We start from the raw sequence: 19,975 nt of genomic DNA on the forward strand, positions 1-19,975 counted from the left end.
TGGTTTCATCTTTTGAATGGAGGGAATGATAGCACTCACCACGGGCTGAGGAGGACGAGTTGGGCATGTGGAGATTACATGCCCCGGAGATCCACAGTATAAGCATAAATTCAGGGTCAGCCTTCTCTGTCTTTCAGCAGCAGTTAGACGGTGAATGATCCACTTGCATTGGTTCACTTGCTGGTTCTGGAGAGCTGACGGGTTCGGACCGACGGAGGAGGATGTTGGAGAGTGACTGGCCCTGGTGCTCGAGGAGACACGACTGCATATGAGAACCCACGCGGATGGCGAGTTGGATGAAGCGTTCGAGTCCTATGGAGTCCTCGTATGCAGCGAGATGCAACCGCACATTAGGCTCCAATCCTTGACGAAAGGTGGTGATGAGGGCTTGTTCATTCCATCCGCTGGTGGCGGCTAGCGTTCTGAACTGCAAGGCATATTCATTAACAGTGTTATTTCCTTGTTTTAGATTGTAAAGCTTCTCACCAGTCGAAGAATCTGTCAGAGGTTTCCCGAAGACCTCACTGAAGTGAGAGATGAACGCCGAATATGACTTTACAACAGAGCCTTTCTGAGTCCAGAGTGAATCCGCCCATTGAAGGGCCTTACCTTGCAGTTGGGAGATTATGAACGCGAGGTGCGGTTGCATCTCCAGGACCAGCTCACATTGAAGGAGAAATCCGCTGCATTCCTCCGCCGATCCAGAGTAGGGCGCCGGTTTGGCCATGGGACTGGCAGTAAACACTGGAGAAGGAGCGGTGATGGTGGGTGCGGAAGCGGCAGCGGTGGTGGATGACGGTGATGGTGGCTGTGGGGTGAGTGCTCGGCGCAGTGCGTCCAGGAGCTCCTGGAACGGGTCGGTGATGCTCATGCTGATGAATGCTGTTATGGTTCGGTCTTCTGTTATGATAGAGACACCGGAGGCAGATATAAAAGCAGTAATGGATGTTTATTGAAGTGATCAGCAGAGCAACAGGTAAGGGAGTGATGATAAAGCAGTTCTTGGATGTGAATGAGAAGGTAATACTGTCCTTTCGTTGTATTTCAGGTTTCAGATGGAGGCTGGTGTTGGAGACAGATGGCAGAGACACTCACACACACAGGCAGGTAGGAACACGAGGAGTACTGGAGACGAAGGAGACGATGGAGACGAATGAAGCAGGTAAGTATAGCGTCTGGAGTCCTTGAGGTAAGCATACATTGAGTTGTAGTGCAAACGAGACCGGACAGTGAGTGTGTGTGAGTGTGGGGTTTATATGCAGGCGGTGATGATGGTGTTGATGATCTTCAGGTGGCGGTGATTAGTAGGCTGGTGATTGAGTGCGTGGGTAAGGGAGTGAGGTGGAACCTGACGTGTCTGTGACAGATTCATTGAGCAGAGTAAAAACAGTTTCTGGAAACGTAAATTCCAAACTGGAAAAGGTCATTATTGTTAGTCATATTTCTTATAGCAGTAATAGCAGTTCAACCCAAAGCTATACATTTACACTGCGTTCCAAATTATTATGCAAGAGACAAATCAGTAAGATTTCTGTACAATAAACATTCAGATTTTAGTTTTTCTAAGAAAATGTTTGTTCGTTTATTTATCCATGTCTTTTTAGATAACTGGTATCAATCTCAGACAAAATAATTTGCCAGATCTATGGAAACCCTACTTGGAGGTTGTTCCACATTATTAAGCAAGTCACAGTTCTCATGCAATATGGGGAGGAAGAAAGATGTTTCTGAAGATGAAAAGCATGAAATGGTGCAATGTTGTGCAAAAGGCATGAAAACAACTAATATTGTGTGAAACTGAATGGAGATTATCGAATTATCATAAGATTTGTGAGTGATTTAGAGCACAGCAGAACTCGGTCAGATAAAGGCTTATTGAGGAAAGTTCCTGTCAAAAAAAATGAATTGTATTAAAAGGGCAGCTATAAAAAAGCCAGTGTTGAGCAGCAAACAGGTATTTGAAGCTCTTGGTGTCTCTGGAGTCTCAAGAAGTTCTCCATGCTGGCTGGCAGTTGTGCGTAAAGAAGCATTTCAGCCACCCTAAACCAAACCTCACAAAGCGAAACATTTACAGTGGGTTTAGAAATACATGAAGACTAATTTTTAAATAGTTTTATTCACTGACTAATGACGTACTACAATGGATGGTCTAAATGGATGGATTTCTGGATGGTTGGTGAATGGCCACCACGTTCCAACAAGACTGCGACGTCAGCAAGGAGCTGGTGGGTGATGATTTGGGCTGGAATACTGGGAAGTGAGATGGAGGGTATTAAAATGACTTTTGCAAGATATATGGAGTTTATAACTGGCCATTTTCAGCTATGGTATAAAAAGGAGGATAGTGCATAGTACAATGCACTATTGTACAATGCACTATACACTATCCCATGCTGCAAAAAAAACACCACAGCAATAAAACTGTTTGAAAATGTATTTCTACACCCACTGTAAATGTTTCTCTTTGTTAGTTTTGGTTAGTGGTGTCTAAAATGCATCTTTACGCACAACTGCCAGCCAGCATGGAGAGCTTCTTGAGACTCCAGAGACACCAGCAGCTTCAAATACCTGTTTGCTGCTCGACACTGGCTTTTTTATAGCTGCCCTTTTAATACAATTCATTTTTTTGATAGGAACTTTCATTAATAAGCCTTTATCTGATCGAGTTCTGCTGTGCTCTAAATCACTCACAAATCTTATGATAATTCGATAAACTCCATTCAGTTTCACACAATATTAGTTGTTTTCATGCCTTTTGCACAACATTGCACCATTTCATGCTTTTCATCTTCAGAAAGATCTTTCTTCGTCCCCATATTGCATGAGAACTGTGACTTGCTTAATAATGTGGAACAACCTCTAAGTAGGGTTTCCATAGATCTGGCAAATTATTTTGTCTGAGATTGATACCAGTTATCTAAAAAGACATGGATAAATAAACGAACAAACATTTTCTTAGAAAAACTAAAATCTGAATATTTATTGTACTGAAATCTTACGGATATGTCAAATGCATAATAATTTGGAACGCAGTGTATAGACAACTTTTCAAATAACCCTCCAGCTTAATTTAGACCTGTTGTAAAGATGATAACCTCATTCATTTAAAGTGGAAAGATTTGTGACATTAGACCCAAATAGTTTACATATAATAATAATTACTATAAATAATTATATCGAGTAACTGACAGGTACATTGATTCAAGAATAGACAGATTAAAAATAATCCACAAAGGAATAGGGTTTACTATAACAATTTGATGGTTTCACACATGTATCATAGGAAGTTAGTCAGGTTACAAACATACTCGCATCCTCCATGAGAGAGAAAATGCTGAGTCACAGAGACGCAGCTCCATGTCAGCACTTGGGAGTTTGTCGCTGACGCAGAATGAGCTTTCATGGACAATTTCTGGTACAAAATTGCTTTAATTGTCACCTGTCATCATTATACTCTTGTAGTCAGGTGTCAGGTATCTAAAGGCAGTTAGTTACCAAGTGAAAAATGGCATTAACTCCAACGTGGAAAAATATGCTATTTCATGATTGTCCCATGATATTTGCCATATTATACACAGACTCCTATTAAAATAGTGTTACCAGGCTTCACACACAGCATAGATATAACCTGGAGCTTTGTAATGCAGTTTTCTATTGATGGAAAATGAGAAAATTCCCCTGGAAAACAAATTGGTCTATAGTTGTTCTAGACAAAATGGTTTAATGTAACATTTAAATAAAACAATTATAAAATTATGATAAAATAATATAAAGAAAATATGGTTATAAAACAACTAGCATGGTGAATGAGATCACCACTATATTAGCTTACTAATGCTGTGAACGTTGTATCATATTACTATACATTTATTTTAGTAGTTAAAGGAGAGTGTTATCATTAATGATATTTTAATCAGAACTATTCTGCATAAACGAATGAAATGAAAAAAGTTGGGGGAAAACTAAAAGTTGTATTTTAAACTTGCAAAGTTTAAAATACAAATCATGTGTGTAGGCTAATTGTAAAAAAAACTGTTGGATTGAATATGCTATTAATTATGAAAAAGGAAAAAGACTAAAAAAAACCGTTATCTATAGCCTACTAACACAGTGAATTGTCAAGTCACTTCAACTCCAGTTACTGGTTTCAGTTCCACTGACGCATCATGTTGTGATCCTATAAAAGACAAACGCGCACCTTCATTTCACTCACAACTTCAGGACGATCAGAACAGGTTCTTGCTTCAACAGTGATTGAACGGAACTTCGAGCTCGTCGGAATTTATTTAAATCTATTTAAATTTCTTATTTATTTTGCACCAACGTTGTGATAATAAATAACCGCTGAAATGGAGACTTCTCAGATTCGCCAGAACTACGACCGCGACTGCGAGGCTTTGATCAACAAGATGATCAATCTGGAGCTTTTCGCTTCCTACACTTACACTTCAATGGTAAGCATCTCTTATTGGTTTTATCACTTTTGCTAAATCGTTATACGGAACGTTGTTTCTATTGATTATTGTTTTCCATTCTTGACAAAACGTGTCTAAAGTTAAGAAAAACAACGTTCTAGAAATCTAAAACTACAAGAACACTGTATAAATTTGTAGGCTATATAAATATAATAACCGAATAAGAAATGCCACACTGCTTATCAGTGTTATGGAAACATCCACGGCTGTTTACAGTTGTTATGGGTAACAGTTGCTGTCTTGTTATGAGATCAGTTTGACTTTGATTGGATGCTGTTTGCTGGAGAGACTTTAAAAATTTGTATGACTGTTACTTGATAAAAGGCTGTTCCTTAAGTTGTTATTTGTTCCCTTGTTCCTTAACATTATTATTTGATTTTGTTCAGGCTTTCTACTTCAAACGGGATGATGTGGCTCTTCCTGGTTTTGCCAAGTTCTTCAAGGAGAACAGCAAGGAGGAGCGCGAGCATGCCGAGAAATTCATGGAGTTTCAGAACAAGAGGGGTGGAAAAATTGTCCTTCAGGACATAAAGGTACTTGATAGTATTTTGAATCAAGCCTTATGATTTTGAACATTGTAACACAAGCAAAGTTGACTCTGGAGTCTAGATCTCGTGTTATGGAATGATCTTATTATGCCATGTACAGTAACTTGCTCACTGATCTTTCTACCTCTCTAGAAACCGGAGCGTGATATGTGGGGCAATGGACTGATCGCTATGCAGTGCGCTCTTCAGCTGGAGAAGAACGTCAACCAGGCTCTGCTGGAATTGCATAAAGCCGCCTCTGAGAAGGGAGACCTTCATGTGAGTAGCCCTCATTTGTTGAAGTTGCCTCCATGCCTTTTACAACAGTTTTACTTCTTTTCTGGGAAGATTGCATCCTGAAATCTTTTTTGATGTCTTGTCCAACAGATGTGTGACTTCCTGGAGACTCACTACTTGAATGAGCAGGTTGAGGCCATCAAGAAGCTTGGTGACCACATCACCAACCTTTCCAAGATGGATGCTGGAAACAACAGGATGGCGGAGTACCTGTTTGACAACCACACCCTGGAAAGCTAAATGCAGACCTCAGACCCTACAAAAATGAATAGAAATACTATTCTCTTAAAGATGTTCTGATCAAATAGCTCTTGTACAAATTTGTAATGTTTGAGAGGTTGAAAGGTTAACATCAAGTAAAGGTTGCTGTTACTATTATACAATTATGCAGCGTAAAATTATTAAATATTGTGATTGTCATTGAGCAATGCTTATGTTGAATGGGCACTGACTGACGTAGTGAATTTAAATGATGTTTTATTAACAAAATTCGGGAGGAGCAACGTTCAAATAATCTGACTAATCATCACGTCATCTCGGCCAGCTGTCAGCAATCAGTAGTCAACATATCTACCCAATCAGCACAAGTGAAAGCATATATATAAGACACGGTCGACTCACCCATATTCCTCGACAGTTTGACAGCATCCCTCCACCACCCCGTCTCCTCACACCTGCACTGGTTACTTTCCAGAATACTAACCAGAATGGGGGGAGTAATCTGGGTTCGGGCCAAAATACCGAGCTCGGAGCCCTCTCCTCGGACAGCACGCCAAATACGCATACTACTACGCATACATTTTTCTATCTGATTATTTGTAAGTGTGAACTCGTGAAATAAACATTTTGAGCTGAAAAACTTGTCTTTTTTATTTAGATTGTGGGATGCATTTAGTGGGGTGTATTTATATTAGACTGTGTCTGTATTATTCAACCTGCAAAAAGAGCTGTGAATGCATGATCTTTTAAAAAGTGGTAACTATTTGATAGTGTATTTGATTAATGTACAAAATGACTGTAACAGGGACACCAAACCTCACAAAACAGAAGATAAAGCGAAAAGAAAAAAAAAGACAAACGCAGCCTAAATATTCACATGAATTTGCACGTCAAAGAGTTGTAGTATTTCATTTAACCACGTGAGGGTGGTGTTTCCTCCGTGTGTAGGCTTTAACAGTTTAAAACTTGAAGGACCGAGGCCCTTTGTGGTAGGCTACAACAGATTATTTCTTCAATATATCTCGATAATCATTAACTGTGGCAAACGCCTTGTTCTAATTTCAAAACCAATTAAGTTCACAGCTTCATATGCCATGTCAATCTCGTCTATTAGCAGCGGTGAGCCACCGAGTATAATCCGATTCAGAGGGGTCACTGAGCGAAAATTATATTGGAAATTAGAATCGGATAAACAACACGAGATTATATGGGGTAGACTACTGTGGACTGATAAACGGCATAGGAGATGGATGAAATAAGATTGTCACATGAGAAAACCCAGGGCACATAACTGCGAACAGAAGGGAGAGCACGATTAATCCAAGTGAAAGAGGGTTTGGCGCTTCAAATGCGCTTTGGGGAGAGAGAGGGACAGATGATAAAGTGGGTGAGAAGTGTAAGTTAGAGCAGTGTGGCGTCTCTAACCAACGCGCAGGTTTCTATCCTATACAGGCTAACAGGGTTGGATCAGTAACAGATCATCAGGTAAGTTTATTATTTATCGGCTCTTCACGTGCTTGCTATTCATTTAAATATTAGGCTACTATCTTGCAAGTGATTGACATGTCAAGCAGTGTCATTTAACATTATTTTAAAAAGTATTTTTTAGTTTTTTTTATGGTTAGGCATAGTATATAATAGGATAATTAACGCAGGTTTATAACATTAATAGAGTAGGTACGTAGTTGAGGCAATTTAAAAAAAAAAAAAAAAAAATGGCACACAGGCTAGTTGAAAATTTACAGCACAAGTGCTATTAAAATATTGTCACCAGCCTAAATTCATGGAGACTATATAGGCTACAACCCAGTCCACACACAAATTAAATTAAATTAAATTAAATTAAAAAGACCATTAAAAATTTGCTGTAAATATAGCCTAAGTTAAAACTATTTAGAAGTATAATATCGCACAGTGACGTTATTTAAAAACCGCAATTTGTCTATTTTTTCTTCTTCTTCATATTTTGTATAACAGTAGGCCTAATTGATTTCCTCTATAAGATCTGGTAATAAGTCTCTCAAGATGATTTTTTTCTCGACTAAATTATTGCTTAGCCTGTCTGTGTGCGTAAATGCTTTTCAGTCTTAGACAACTGTGTGTAATACTAAGCTTTTTTTTTTTTTTCAACGAAAAAGGATGTCTAGATGAGATTTAGGTAATCCGAAAATACAGCAGTTCTGCCCGCTGGTGGACAAAGTAGCGCTGATGAAAAAAAGAAAAAAAAAAAAAAAAGAAGAAAAAAAAACCAAGGCCGTATGACGCCGTCTGATGGTCTGTGACGCACAGAGCAACAGGCCTTCTTTAGCCAGATTAGGGCAGTCCTGTCTGTAAATGACACAAATTATGCTTTCTGAACTCTCAGATTAAGCACTTTCAATGTATCTGTCTCTTTGGAAAAGAAAAAAAAGAAAGAAAAGAAAGAAAGAAAGAAAGAAAGAAAGAAAGAAAGAAAGAAATCTCTGCGTTGTTTAACCCTTTGTGTTATGGAATAAATATTTAGAAGGTTCTTCTAAATATCTAGAAGTTTTAAAAGGTTCTTTTAAATATATATATTATCGGCATATATATATATATATATATATATATATATATATATATATATATACTTTAGCAAAAGAGAGAAAAGAGAGTGAGTTTGCAAATGTCAGAATACTAAATATGAAAACAGTGCATGCTTCATGAATCAAACAGATTTGGTCCTAACATTGTGCTACTAAATACTAAATAAATGTGAATAATATTTGTATCTAAGTAAAAAACAAAATGTAATACAAATTTGAATGAAAGTACAATAAAAAAATATTCTCGAGTCGCCAAGGCACAGGTGAGCTATACTGTAGCTATGATGCTTCTAAGCAACAAACTCATTTAAGTATATATCACTAATCATTTTATATTTACATATTGTATATGACTTTCCATGAACTTTCCATGAAGTTCACTCACTAAGAAATTTAAATCATATTTTTAATGAGTGAAAAATACCCCCTAAAAAAATCTAACCAGCAGTGCAGTGTCAGAAAAAGATGTTAAAGTGACCACCAGGATATAAAAAAAACAAAAAAAAACATGTTATTGGTGTGTTATATACACCATGTGTATGCAAAGTGAAATGGGTCCCTTAATCATCATGAACCAGCAAGGTCAAGTATGTAAGGGATGGACTTTGATCTCTAAACTGAATCTGGCTTTGGGGCTATTTCAAGAGAAATTAAAGAATTTCATGAGTCCATTGTCTTTCATTACTGTAGTCAGTCCATGTGGCTGACGAGTAAACAAGCTTCATGAAGGTTGTCATCACAAAGTCCTGCCCTCATTAATCCAACCGTGACCTTGCTGCTCAACACATTCGTATATACAGAAAAGAGCAGTGGCTACCTTAAGTCTGAAGTCTTTTATATGTTGGTCTGGTGACAAGATGTGAAAGTGAGACGGCAAGGGGAGGGCCCTGTTCCTAATTTACTTAAACCCAAGGATTTTTGGATTAGCTTTGGCAATTAATCTCGTTATGCATCTGCTGAGAGTGACGAGGTCAGATCAGCTGAGCAGGGCAGGTGGAGACATATCCATTGTGTGTTAATGTGTGAGACAAATATTTCTGTCCACATTATAGTGTTTGAGCACATGGGCATTATGCGTGCATGGTTGTGTTTTGGCATGTCACAATTCCAGAAGGATTAATAACAGACATGTGGAGCCCTATGGCATCAGAGTTTACTCCATCAAAAGTCACGGCCCAAAGAGGGCAGAAGAAGGGAGGGAAAGAGACATAGTTTGGGCTTGACAGAAGGAGGGGTGGTGGATAGGATGAAAAAAGAGGGACATTAAAAGAATACTTTACAGGACATCAGACCGATCTAGGGGATGTGTGTTATTTGGGGCATTTAGTTCTTGTAGGTTATTTCAGGATAGTGACAGTCTGTTTTATGTCTCTAGCTGATCAGCCATGCGATTGGTCAGTATGCAGCATCGTGGGCGGAGGGCAGCAGAATCAGAGGAGGAGCCTAATCCTGCTCCACCCCCTCCGCCCCCTCCATCTCACCACTCCCACAACTTCATAAATATGAAGAACAAGTTCTTCAATGAGCTTGGCCATCTTCCTAGTAAGTAATAATTGTATGTCAAGATATATGACACACTTAATCTTATCTCAGCTGGCTACCATCATCATAAGATGTAGATGTTTGTTTGAATATTTACATTGAGTGACCAAAATTCAATGTCAAAACAACATCTAATGCCAACGTCACTGTGATGCAGAATACTGATGACAGCTGACATTGATATTTTGTTGCTTTTAAGTAGTGGAAGTAGTGGATGTCAAATACCAACATTCAGTTGTGAGGTATGTTAACCCAAACCCAACGTCTGCTAAACGCCAAAATGTTAATATTAACACAATGTTGAATTATATAACATTATTAAACAGTGATATTTCATTGTATTAAGATACCAAAATATAACGTTTGTCCACTGTTGGCTTTTGACGTCAACCGGATTTTCATTTTCAACTAAAATTTCACATCTGTCCAATGTCTTTCTGATGTTAAATTGACATCTGGTCCGGTGCCAGCTGGGATCATTTATATTTCATCATATTATCATTACAAACATACATTCCCATTAAACTGTGTGTGCTAAATTAATTCCTCCATTTTCCATTTCCATGTAAATCCTTCATGTTTTCATCTTTTCCATAAACAGACCACAAGATCAGAAGTAAGTTCTAATTTTCCAAAGTATTTTTTCTGTCAGCCCTCCATCCATCCATCCATCCATCCATCCATCCATCCATCCATCCAGAAATTAGCAGAAATTATGCAATTTTTTGTAAAAACATGAATCAATGATGTCTTTTTTACTAACAAAAATTAGATTATGATCTTCACATCATTCTGTTTTGTCATTTAACTTTCTCTGTTTATTTCTGAACAGTGCCCATGTGGGCTATTGGTGCCATAGTTGTGGTCGTGCTAGCCTTGGTTGGCTGCTTTGCTTTCTGTATCTATAAGAAGTGCTTGGGAGGGAAGAAGAAAGCAAAGAAAGTCAGAGAGAGGAAGGGTGGACGAAGAAGGGTGAAAAAGGAGGGGGAGGAAGAAACAGGCGAGGTAAAAGACCGTTGTACAGAGAGGATGAAGCTCTTTCAGATCTTGTTCTGTCAAATAATTATTTTAATTTAAATATTAAAAAGAAATGTATAAAGTTTGGCTTAAAGGATTGCTTAAAGGATTTTACATCTGTACTGCCGATACTTAATATTTAACCCCATAGGAGCAGCCTAAAGAGGGGGAAGGCGAGGGAGAGAAAGAATATTATGGCAAGTTGGAGTACACTCTGGACTATAACTTCACCGAAAATCAGGTTGGTTGAGAATGGATGTTCTTAATATGCATGCTAGTTGTGAGATGATATGATTCATTTTTATACAAATCAGCAAAAAGTACAGTTTTCAAGAATGTGTGACTAGCTTCTTGATTTTGAACACCTGACCACAACCTTTTCTTTAACAATCTTTAGCTCATTGTCGGTATCTTGCAAGCGCAAGACCTTCCTGCCATGGATCTGGGTGGAACGTCTGACCCGTATGTCAAAGTTTATATGCTACCAGACAAGAAGAAAAAGTTTGAAACGAAGGTCCAGCGCAAGAACCTGTGTCCTGTTTTCAACGAGACATTCATATTTAAGGTATTGGAGTTATGTCCTTACAGTCATGCATTTATTTGTTTTGTTTTTTCGTTTGCCAGAAGGCAATTTGTCATGCACTTTATCTGTTATGCTTGATTTTATTGTAGAATAAGTGCAACTGACCTTTGTTTCCAAAGAAAGCAAATGCAAATTCTTTGCATATTTCTGTTTCCAGATCCCCTTCAATGATCTAGCAGGACAAACTCTGGTCCTGCAGGTGTTTGACTTTGACCGCTTTGGTAAACATGATGTAATTGGAGAGATCAAAATACCCATGAACAGTATTGACCTGGGCCAGCCCATACACGAATATAAAGACCTGGTTGGAGGAGAGAAAGAGGAAGTAAGGCTTTCCTTCAGACTTATTACATTTTTTCTTTTGCTGCCATAGTCAATTTTTTTATGCTTTTTAGCTAAAGATGCTCCTCTTCCTTCTTAACAGCAAGAAAAGCTTGGAGACATATGCATCTCCCTGCGCTATGTGCCCACCTCCGGTAAACTAACCGTCTGTATCATGGAAGCCAAAAACCTGAAGAAGATGGACGTGGGTGGTTTATCAGGTTAGTGCGGTAGAATTCAAATTCAAATTAAATTACATTTCCATTGTGTGTTGTACTTGATATTAAAATGAAATTATTCTCTGCACATCAAATGTGACTTTATTTGGTAGCACTTTATTATAGGGTCATTTAATGAATTGCTAATTAGCATGCATATTACTAGAATATTGGCTATTAGTACTTATTACGCATATATTAATGACTTATTCTGCATGACCTTATTCTACATTCTTAATCCTACCCAATACCTAAATTTAACAACTAACTTACTAACTATTAATAAGTAGTTTATTAAAGGAAAAGTCATAGTTAATAATTTATATATGTTCCCTATACTATAAAGTGTTACCCTTTATTTTAATATAATTAGATTTCTATATTTTTTTTAAATATTTCTGTGGAAATTAGGTGCTAAGGTGCATTTCTATCTTTATCCATGTACAATGCCATTTTCTCTTACTTTTTCTTTCTCTTTCTCTCTTAGATCCTTTTGTGAAAGTGGTTCTGCAACACAATGGAAAGCGCATCAAGAAGAAGAAGACGACAGTTAAGCAGAACACACTGAACCCTTACTTCAATGAAAGTTTCAGCTTTGAAATCCCCTTCGCTCAGATTCAGGTAAACATCTGTTTGAAACGTGACTACTTGTATCTCTAATACATTTACAGACTTACATTTCAGTTCTTTTAATACAATGCAATCTTTTTACTATACATACACTACGTTTATAGCACTAACGTTACTTGTAAAATCATCTGTGTCTACAACATAATGGGTCACACTTTATATATTAGGTGTCTTTATTATGAACTTGCATCAAAAAAATAATAATTGTTAGTTTCAATGTACTTATTGTACTGTTGCTATTGAGGTGGGATGCGGGTAAGGTTAGGGACAGGTTTGGTGCTATGGGTACATTTAAGGGTCAGTTAAAGTGTAAGGGAAAGCTCAACAGTGTAACTATAGATCTAATTATAGAAATTAATTGCAGCTGTAATTACATGCATATATTTTTTTAATATAAGTGCAATGTATCAAATTATTAATTTAAATGTTACTACTTAGCAGTTAAAGGATTAGTTCACTTTCAAATGAAAATTAGCCCAAGCTTTACTCACCATCAAGCCATCCTAGGTGTATATGACTTTCTTCTTTCTGATGAACACAGTAGGAGATATATTAATAAATATCCTGACACATCCAAGCTTTATAATGGCAGTGAACAGGGTTCACGAGTATGAGCTGAAGAAAGTGTCTCCATCCACATCCATCCATCATAAACATGTACTCCACACGGCTTATGAAGTAAAATATCCAGCTTCCACCAGACCACCTTCAGTATTCAACGAATGAAGAAATTGTAAAACTCATACACTTTCTTTGTAATTTGAATACGAAAGGCGGGCTGGCGGAAGCTAGATATTTTACTTCATAACTTGTTAAATATGTATATTTTTTTACACAAACGTATCGCTTCACTTCAGAAGGCCTTTATTAACCCCCGGAGCCGTGTGGAGTACGTTTATGATGGATGGATTCACTTTCTTCAGCTCATACTCGTGAACCCTGTTCACTGCCATTATAAAGCTCGGATGCATCAGGATATTTATTAATATTTCTCAGATTGTGTTCATCAGAAAGAAGAAAGTCATATACACCTAGGATGGCTTGAGGGTGAGTAAAGCTTGGGGTAATTTTCATTTGAAAGTGAACTAATCCTTTAAACACACTTAATATATTGTGGGACCGAAGAACGAAGTGGATTAAATGCAGATTGACCTATTTTTCTCTATTCCTCTGTGACCCTGCAGAAGATCCAGGTGTTGATCACCGTCTATGACTATGATAAACTGGGAAGCAATGATGCAATTGGGAAGTGCTGGATTGGGTTTGGTGCTAGTGGGGTTGGTCTGCGACACTGGTCAGACATGTTGGCCAATCCCAGACGACCTGTGGCCCAGTGGCACACACTTCAGCCTGAAGAGGAAGTAGACGCTGCCCTCAAAACACCCATGCGCTAAATATCTTACTTATCCACCCCTCAAATGAAAGTTTTGGCAAAACATAATTTAAATCTCATATGTCCCGTCACTGAGGAGCTTCTGTCTGTTGCGTTATTAACATCATTATTTCCCGTACCCTTCTTTACTGTGAAACAAAGGAGGATTCACTTTTATAAATGTTATGTATTTTGTTCATCTGGGTTGTTTCTTATTTAAATGTGTATGTATGTGGATGATAACTGTGTTTTATTTGAAAGTGTTGTATGTATCTGTCTATACCTGTATGAGAACTGTCCTGAATTGCCTCATCTTTTTTTCTGTGAGCAAAGCTGAATATAAAAACAAGAACTGGATATATTATAGCAGGTTTTAAGATGTTTTCATTTATATACAAACAGACATAAAAGTTGTAAAATTCTCAGGAGTAAAATCTAGTAATTAATCGATGATTAATATATTTCACCATAATCTACTAGAAAAGGCTTTAATAATATTGAAGCCATTATTGTCTGTAAGCATGTCTACCAATAGCAATTGTCTGGTTGAGTTCTGCAGTATTTGGAGTTGACCAGTTGTAGGTGAAAGCCTGGATTAATCTTGTGCCGTTTTCGGCTGTGTTCCAAGTGCAGTGCTGGACTAAGCCATACATGTGAGCAGGGAATTAGAGCCAGGGAAGGGCGGGTGTGCGGAGAGGATGAAGGAGACCAGAAAGGACACACAGGCAAAGTCATACAGAGTGAAAGAGAGAGATTGGAGAATGTTGAAATGATAGAGAGACTGCATTTGGAATAAAAAGATAACTGGTAAAATATTAATTACTAAAAGACTACGAAACAGACAGATTAACATGTAGAGATGTGCTTTAAGTAAAAGTCAGTACATAGCAAAGTTAGCCAAAATGATAGCTAATGGCCATGACAGAGAGCTTATCCAACTAAATCAGAATATATTCACAAAATAGTCTATCTTTAGTTTAGATGTTTGGCTTTAGATCAGTAATTTGCCAGGTACCTGAAAAATCTGTTAATCCACATTAGTATGACAAATCTGCGATTGTCACGCTACAACACTGCTGTTTTTAGACAAGCTTAGACTGAATGATTTTTAAATCGGCTTCCCAAAGGCTCTTGTATGCATTATGTTTACACAGCAACAATGTTTACAGCCATGGCCAAAAGTTTTGGCAGTGACATATTTTATGTTTCGCAAAGTTTGCTGCTTCAGTTGTGCTGGTGTTGATTCACACTGTTTCTAGATTATTGTGCAGAGTGATCAGATGCATTTTAAATAATTACAAAAGGCTTTAAAAAAAGCTTCAAACCCCAAATTTCACTGTTTCTTTTTTTTTTTTTTCAACATCAGCTAACATCATTTCACTAATCATATCAGCACATTGGAAAGTGTGAACGAGTATTAGGCAGGTAAAATCACTATCATTCTGAGTGGATTATAAGAGCAGACTGATTGATATAACAGAGGGAAGAAGGATTTTTGAATTTCTTGAATTTTGTGTAAGTAATGGTTACCTTCAAAGAAAGATATGTGGCCATTATTGCTTTGAATCACAATTAACTCACATGCAAGGAAATTGCTGCAAAGAATATTGCACCTGAAAAGGCCATTTACCAGATCTTCAAGGAGAGCCGTTCAACTGCCAGGACTGTCTCCTGCTGAGGAGTCAGTTATGAAATTGTGTAGAACCAAAGACTATAGACCTTATGTAGCCCCGCCCCTTTTCAGCGTTGCGCTCGTTGTCTTTTGACTTCCGGTTTGTATTTCCACAGCGATATTACATTTATGAATGAACTGCTCGTTTTAAAATCTTCCCGAACTACTGACATTTGTTAAGACATCTGCTTTAAACATAACAATGCTCATGATAACTTTCATTAACTCTACAACAAGTAAATCCACTTAACCAACTAATTATTCTTTGACAGCGATGCCATAGAAATGTACAGAGCTACTGCAAAACGGAAGTTCAAAGACAATTTTACAAAGATGGCGGCGCGCTTGTTTCTCTGGTAAATAAGGTCTATAGAATAACACAAGACGTGTCACTCGTATTGTTTTGAATGGGAGAAAGTGTAACGCGCAATATGGCGGAATAAGTCCCGCCTTCTAAATAAGAGCCAATCGCCGACTGGTAAAGTCATCGCGTCACTCCAGTGGCCGTTAGAATTGCCGGTTTCTATAGAAACAGTCAGACGCGCGCCTCCGAAGAGACGCGGATTTAGGTCTGCGCATGCGCATTAGCTTGATCCAGCCTGAAAAATACAGTTTTTTTTTTGTCATGATTCAAGCGTTTAGAAACTAAATTTATGAGCCGGTTGTTGTTAGATTTCATTGGTGATTTCAAATATGAAATTTAATCGCAAGGTTGGCGAACAGTTTTGGAGAATTTGATGTTTCCCCATTCAAAGAGATTGCATGATGCCCAGGATGCCCGAGAGGCGTTTTAAAGATGGCCGCCAAGTGAAATGACTAGTCTTAAAGGGACTTTGGTAGAACTATAGTATTGACAGCAGGTGGGCGTGAATGCATCTGAATGCACAGTGAGGTGAAGACTTTGGAAACAGCCTGCTGTTAAGAAGGGCAGCAAAGAAGCCATTTCTTTCCAAGAAAAACATCAAGGACAAAACGAGGTGCTGCAGGACATACAAGGATTGGACAGCAGAAGACTGGTGCAAAGTTATTTTCTCTGATGACCATGTCAAAAAGCAAGAGTGATAATGAAGTGGCTCAGAGATCATTACATTGAAATGTAAGATCCATAGCCTGGCAACTCCCTGAATTTTAATGCCATAAAGAACGTGTGATCAATCCTCTGAAGCCGAGTTGACAAGCAGAAGTCCACAAATTGTGATCAATAAGGCAACTGCCATTAGTCAGGATTTGGCCCAGACGCTGATATCCAGCATGCCAGAGCGAACTGCAGAGGTTACAAAGAAGGGTCAACACTGTAATATACTGACTCTTTGCATATATTGAATGTGTTTTCCAATAAAACCCTTTAAAACTTATGAAATGCTGCTCATTGTTTTTCAGTATACCATAGGAACAAATGGAAAAAAAAATTATTGTGAAATACATGTGAAAAAAATATTGCAATATAAATACTGAAGCAAACACATTTGTCACAGTAGGCGTAGTGTGGTTGTAGCTAGAAGGGATACAGCTACGGCCGCAAGTGATGCAAATTATCGCCGGATGGACAGGAAAAAATGAAATGACAGTGAAGAAGACAGCTAGCGAATAATCAGCCTACGTTATGGCAAGTCTGTCATCATAACTCCCTCCATGATGCTGAGGAGAATGAGGTCTCAGGTAATCAGTGTCCGTAATCAGAACAACCCGTTTTATAATTATCATTTTGTGGTCATTAATAAAATTGAAAAAATGGGTTTGTATGAGAGTACTCATGTGCCAGAGCCTCATGGCTTGCTTTCATTGCTTCAGCATGATGGCTAAACCTTCCAGAGGATGGATGTTTTTATTTTTTTTGGGATCATGCTGAGGGGTTTGAGGTATCTAATTGTTTGGATGGAGGTGTGTAAGACAGGGGAAGGGTGTCATCAATGAGGAGTATATATGACACCTCACATCCTCCAAAGGGTCGTCCAGTTGAACAGTCAAGGAGTCCAGAAATGGCTCTCTCCATAGATGGTGAGATCTGAAATTTTGCACAGTAAGCTCCCACACTTTTGCCTTTTCTTTGTCTTGCTGGTGTGTCTCTGGGGATTGCTGGGGTCTTTGTGAGGAATGCTATGTTGTCTCTGGGAGGTGATCAATAATATTATGTGCCCTTTAGGGAATGCACTGTAAAAAAGAAAAAGTTAGTTCAACTCAAATTTTCAAGGCAACCGACTGCACAGAATTTTTGAGTTGAAGATATCAACTTATTTTTTTAAGTTTTGAAGAACTACAATTATTAAGTTGCGTCAGCTAAGTTTTTCAAGTTCTGACAACTAAGTTTTTTAAATTCAAGTTACTGGAACTTTCAAGTCTGTAATAACTTCCTATTTTGAGTTTAAATTTTGATTGGTGGCTCCCATCATGCACTGCAACATGAAGCACTTTTTTTGATTGTCACCATTGTTGAGGGTCATATGCTGATTCTTGATGTCTGTGTGTTTTAAAAAAAAACCTTCAGATTATAAAAGCTCTGCTGGATCTCAAGTGGTAACCGATTTACTATAAAAAACAATATAACGTCGATATCACCAGTTAATGCTGGACGTCACCAATGAATCTGGCCATTTCACAATGATAAAACACAACCATTATGACTGTGCTTCCCAAAGCATTGTAAACCTAAATTGATCAACTTTGGCTCACAGCACTTTTGGGAAACACAGCTCAGTTCAGTTCATAGTTTCTCTGGCCATAACAAATGTGCTCTACAAACACAAAGTTGGAGCAGCCAGAGATAAATTAATATTAATAAATAGAGACAAGAGCCCAACTAAAGGAAATGCTTTTCACCATCATGGTGACTTCAAACTAAACTTTCATTAAAACATTAACATCTAAACATCTGTTAATTCTCAGTAAGAGCTTTTGTTGATGTATGACAGAAATCAAATCAAACTGGTTAATAATAAGTGTAATAATGTTTAATGGCTGGAAGTCAGTTGTAGTTGTTGTGTCTCTCTCTTTTTCTCTTGTTGTTTCTTCAGTGATTCTGCTTATTATCATCAGGTGTCTCCACTAATTGTCAATCATCACTCAATCATCAATCATTTATCTCATTAACTTTAACACTGCTTCAGTGTTACTTTTTAACACCCGGTAAGATGGACCCCAATGTGCACTTTGGGTGTTAATTTAACACTGGGGATTTTGCTTTGTGGGTGTCAACTACAACTTCAAAATAAAATCAACTTAATTTATTAAATAAGATGAACTTTCCTCAGAAATGTCTGAAAGTGAGTTCAAGTGGCTTACAACAGATAGTTCAAGTTCCAACTAGCAATTTTATTGTCAGTGAATGCAAAAATCTTAGTAAGTTGAACAATTTTGAGTTGTCGTTTTTACAGTGTGGTCGTAACTTTTTAAGAATTACAATGTAATTCTTTATGTAAACAGATCTCTAATTAACCATAAATCCTAAAAATAAATTATTGCTGACCTCTCAAAAGAATTGCAACGGACCTCTGTAGTAGAGGCTTCTTTCTCCTCTGTCTCCTCTTTCCACTCTTCAAGACTTGGAGTTTTGATTCCAGTCTTGGTGGTGTCAATACATCTTATACATTTTCAAACTCTGCACCAATTTTGTTTATCGTTTTATCTATTGTTAACGACTATTGTTTATTGTTTATCAATAGTCTGTTTTAAAAAGTGGAACGAGGGACTCCAACCTATTTACACTAGAGGCCGCTGCTCATCCTGTAAATATTCTTTAATGGAAGAACGAACGCACAGCTTCACAGTTACCATACATCTAATGGCAGACGAGAGGCTCCAACATACACAAGCACATTCCATTCTCTCACTGGCCTCTTACACAGACATAGTCAGATACATGATTATAATAGGAGAATAAAAATGGCTATATTATACTTAAATCTTTATATTCTGATTAATAAAAATCTTCCACATTTCCCCCCTCTGAGACTTAATAAAACCTTCGTTGTTTTTACCCAGAGTGCAGTTTCACAATTCAGATTAAATTAAATTTAGTCAAGGTTTCACAGACAATTGCTAGTCCTAGACTAAAATGCAAGTTTTAACTGAAAGCAACTTGGATTGACATATCTTAAAATATGTCAGTGTCATTGTTTTTTCTCAAGATGCACACCAGTATTTTTCTAGTGTATATAAAAGCAACTTAAATGTCCTAATTGAACTAAGGTCTAATCCTGGCTTAGGTTAAGCCCTGTCTGTGAAACCGGGCCCCAGTCTCATTACGAATGACCAGATTAGTGCAATTTCACTCCAGTGGAGATTTCAGAACCAAACGTCTCCATTCATATTTGATTAAGAATGGAGTAAAAGATTCTGAAATATATAATTGCGATTTTGCAATTGGTTCAGCCTTGCCTGTGGATGACACAGTTATAAAAACATTCATTATAATGTCAAAACGTTATTTCATGACCCAACTTGGTAACACTTTACTAATGCTTCATAGTGTGCAGTTATTATAAACAGTCAATTCATCATTTGTAAATCATTAATAGACATAAGCAGTTTATAAATACACC

The 19,975-nt window shown here is 37.6% G+C and overlaps 2 protein-coding genes across 6 annotated transcripts; both read left to right on the top strand.

The window, feature by feature from the left end:
* The first annotated feature begins 4,344 nt into the window (after positions 1-4,344).
* LOC125277078 (ferritin, middle subunit-like) lies at positions 4,345-6,167 on the top strand. The gene is made up of 4 exons (XM_048205314.1): positions 4,345-4,454; positions 4,862-5,008; positions 5,156-5,281; positions 5,390-6,167. The coding sequence occupies exons 1-4, from the start codon at positions 4,350-4,352 to the stop codon at positions 5,537-5,539; spliced, it is 528 nt and encodes a 175-aa protein (XP_048061271.1). The 5' UTR covers positions 4,345-4,349; the 3' UTR covers positions 5,540-6,167.
* A 311-nt stretch (positions 6,168-6,478) lies between these two features.
* Positions 6,479-14,129, top strand: syt5a (synaptotagmin Va). 5 transcript variants are annotated; one of them, XM_048205104.1, is made up of 10 exons: positions 6,479-6,507; positions 9,458-9,624; positions 10,226-10,240; positions 10,457-10,629; positions 10,793-10,882; positions 11,039-11,206; positions 11,382-11,549; positions 11,649-11,766; positions 12,251-12,384; positions 13,578-14,129. In XM_048205104.1, exons 2-10 carry the CDS (start codon positions 9,468-9,470, stop codon positions 13,785-13,787), a joined length of 1,233 nt encoding a protein of 410 aa, XP_048061061.1. In that variant the 5' UTR covers positions 6,479-6,507; positions 9,458-9,467; the 3' UTR covers positions 13,788-14,129. The 5 variants fall into 5 exon arrangements, with proteins under 5 accessions (XP_048061061.1, XP_048061052.1, XP_048061071.1 ...); XM_048205095.1 differs by lacking the exon at positions 6,479-6,507 and adding an exon at positions 6,518-7,003; XM_048205114.1 differs by lacking the exon at positions 6,479-6,507 and adding an exon at positions 6,518-7,003 and having other exon boundaries at positions 10,799-10,882.
* Positions 14,130-19,975: the final 5,846 nt, after the last annotated feature.

The sequence above is a fragment of the Megalobrama amblycephala genome, linkage group LG1, assembly GCF_018812025.1.
Source record: "Megalobrama amblycephala isolate DHTTF-2021 linkage group LG1, ASM1881202v1, whole genome shotgun sequence".
In the NCBI taxonomy this organism is placed as follows: Eukaryota; Metazoa; Chordata; class Actinopteri; order Cypriniformes; family Xenocyprididae; genus Megalobrama; species Megalobrama amblycephala.

Bases quoted from the DNA above. Each gene is read 5' to 3' on its own strand.
- LOC125277078 (XM_048205314.1), top strand. From the start codon at position 4,350: ATGGAGACTTCTCAGATTCGCCAGAACTACGACCGCGACTGCGAGGCT. The intron at 4,455-4,861 runs GTAAGCATCTCT...GATTTTGTTCAG, and splicing joins CCTACACTTACACTTCAATG to GCTTTCTACTTCAAACGGGA. The intron at 5,282-5,389 runs GTGAGTAGCCCT...CTTGTCCAACAG, and splicing joins CTGAGAAGGGAGACCTTCAT to ATGTGTGACTTCCTGGAGAC.
- syt5a (XM_048205104.1), top strand. From the start codon at position 9,468: ATGCGATTGGTCAGTATGCAGCATCGTGGGCGGAGGGCAGCAGAATCA. The intron at 10,883-11,038 runs GTTGGTTGAGAA...AACAATCTTTAG, and splicing joins ATAACTTCACCGAAAATCAG to CTCATTGTCGGTATCTTGCA. The intron at 11,550-11,648 runs GTAAGGCTTTCC...CCTTCTTAACAG, and splicing joins TTGGAGGAGAGAAAGAGGAA to CAAGAAAAGCTTGGAGACAT.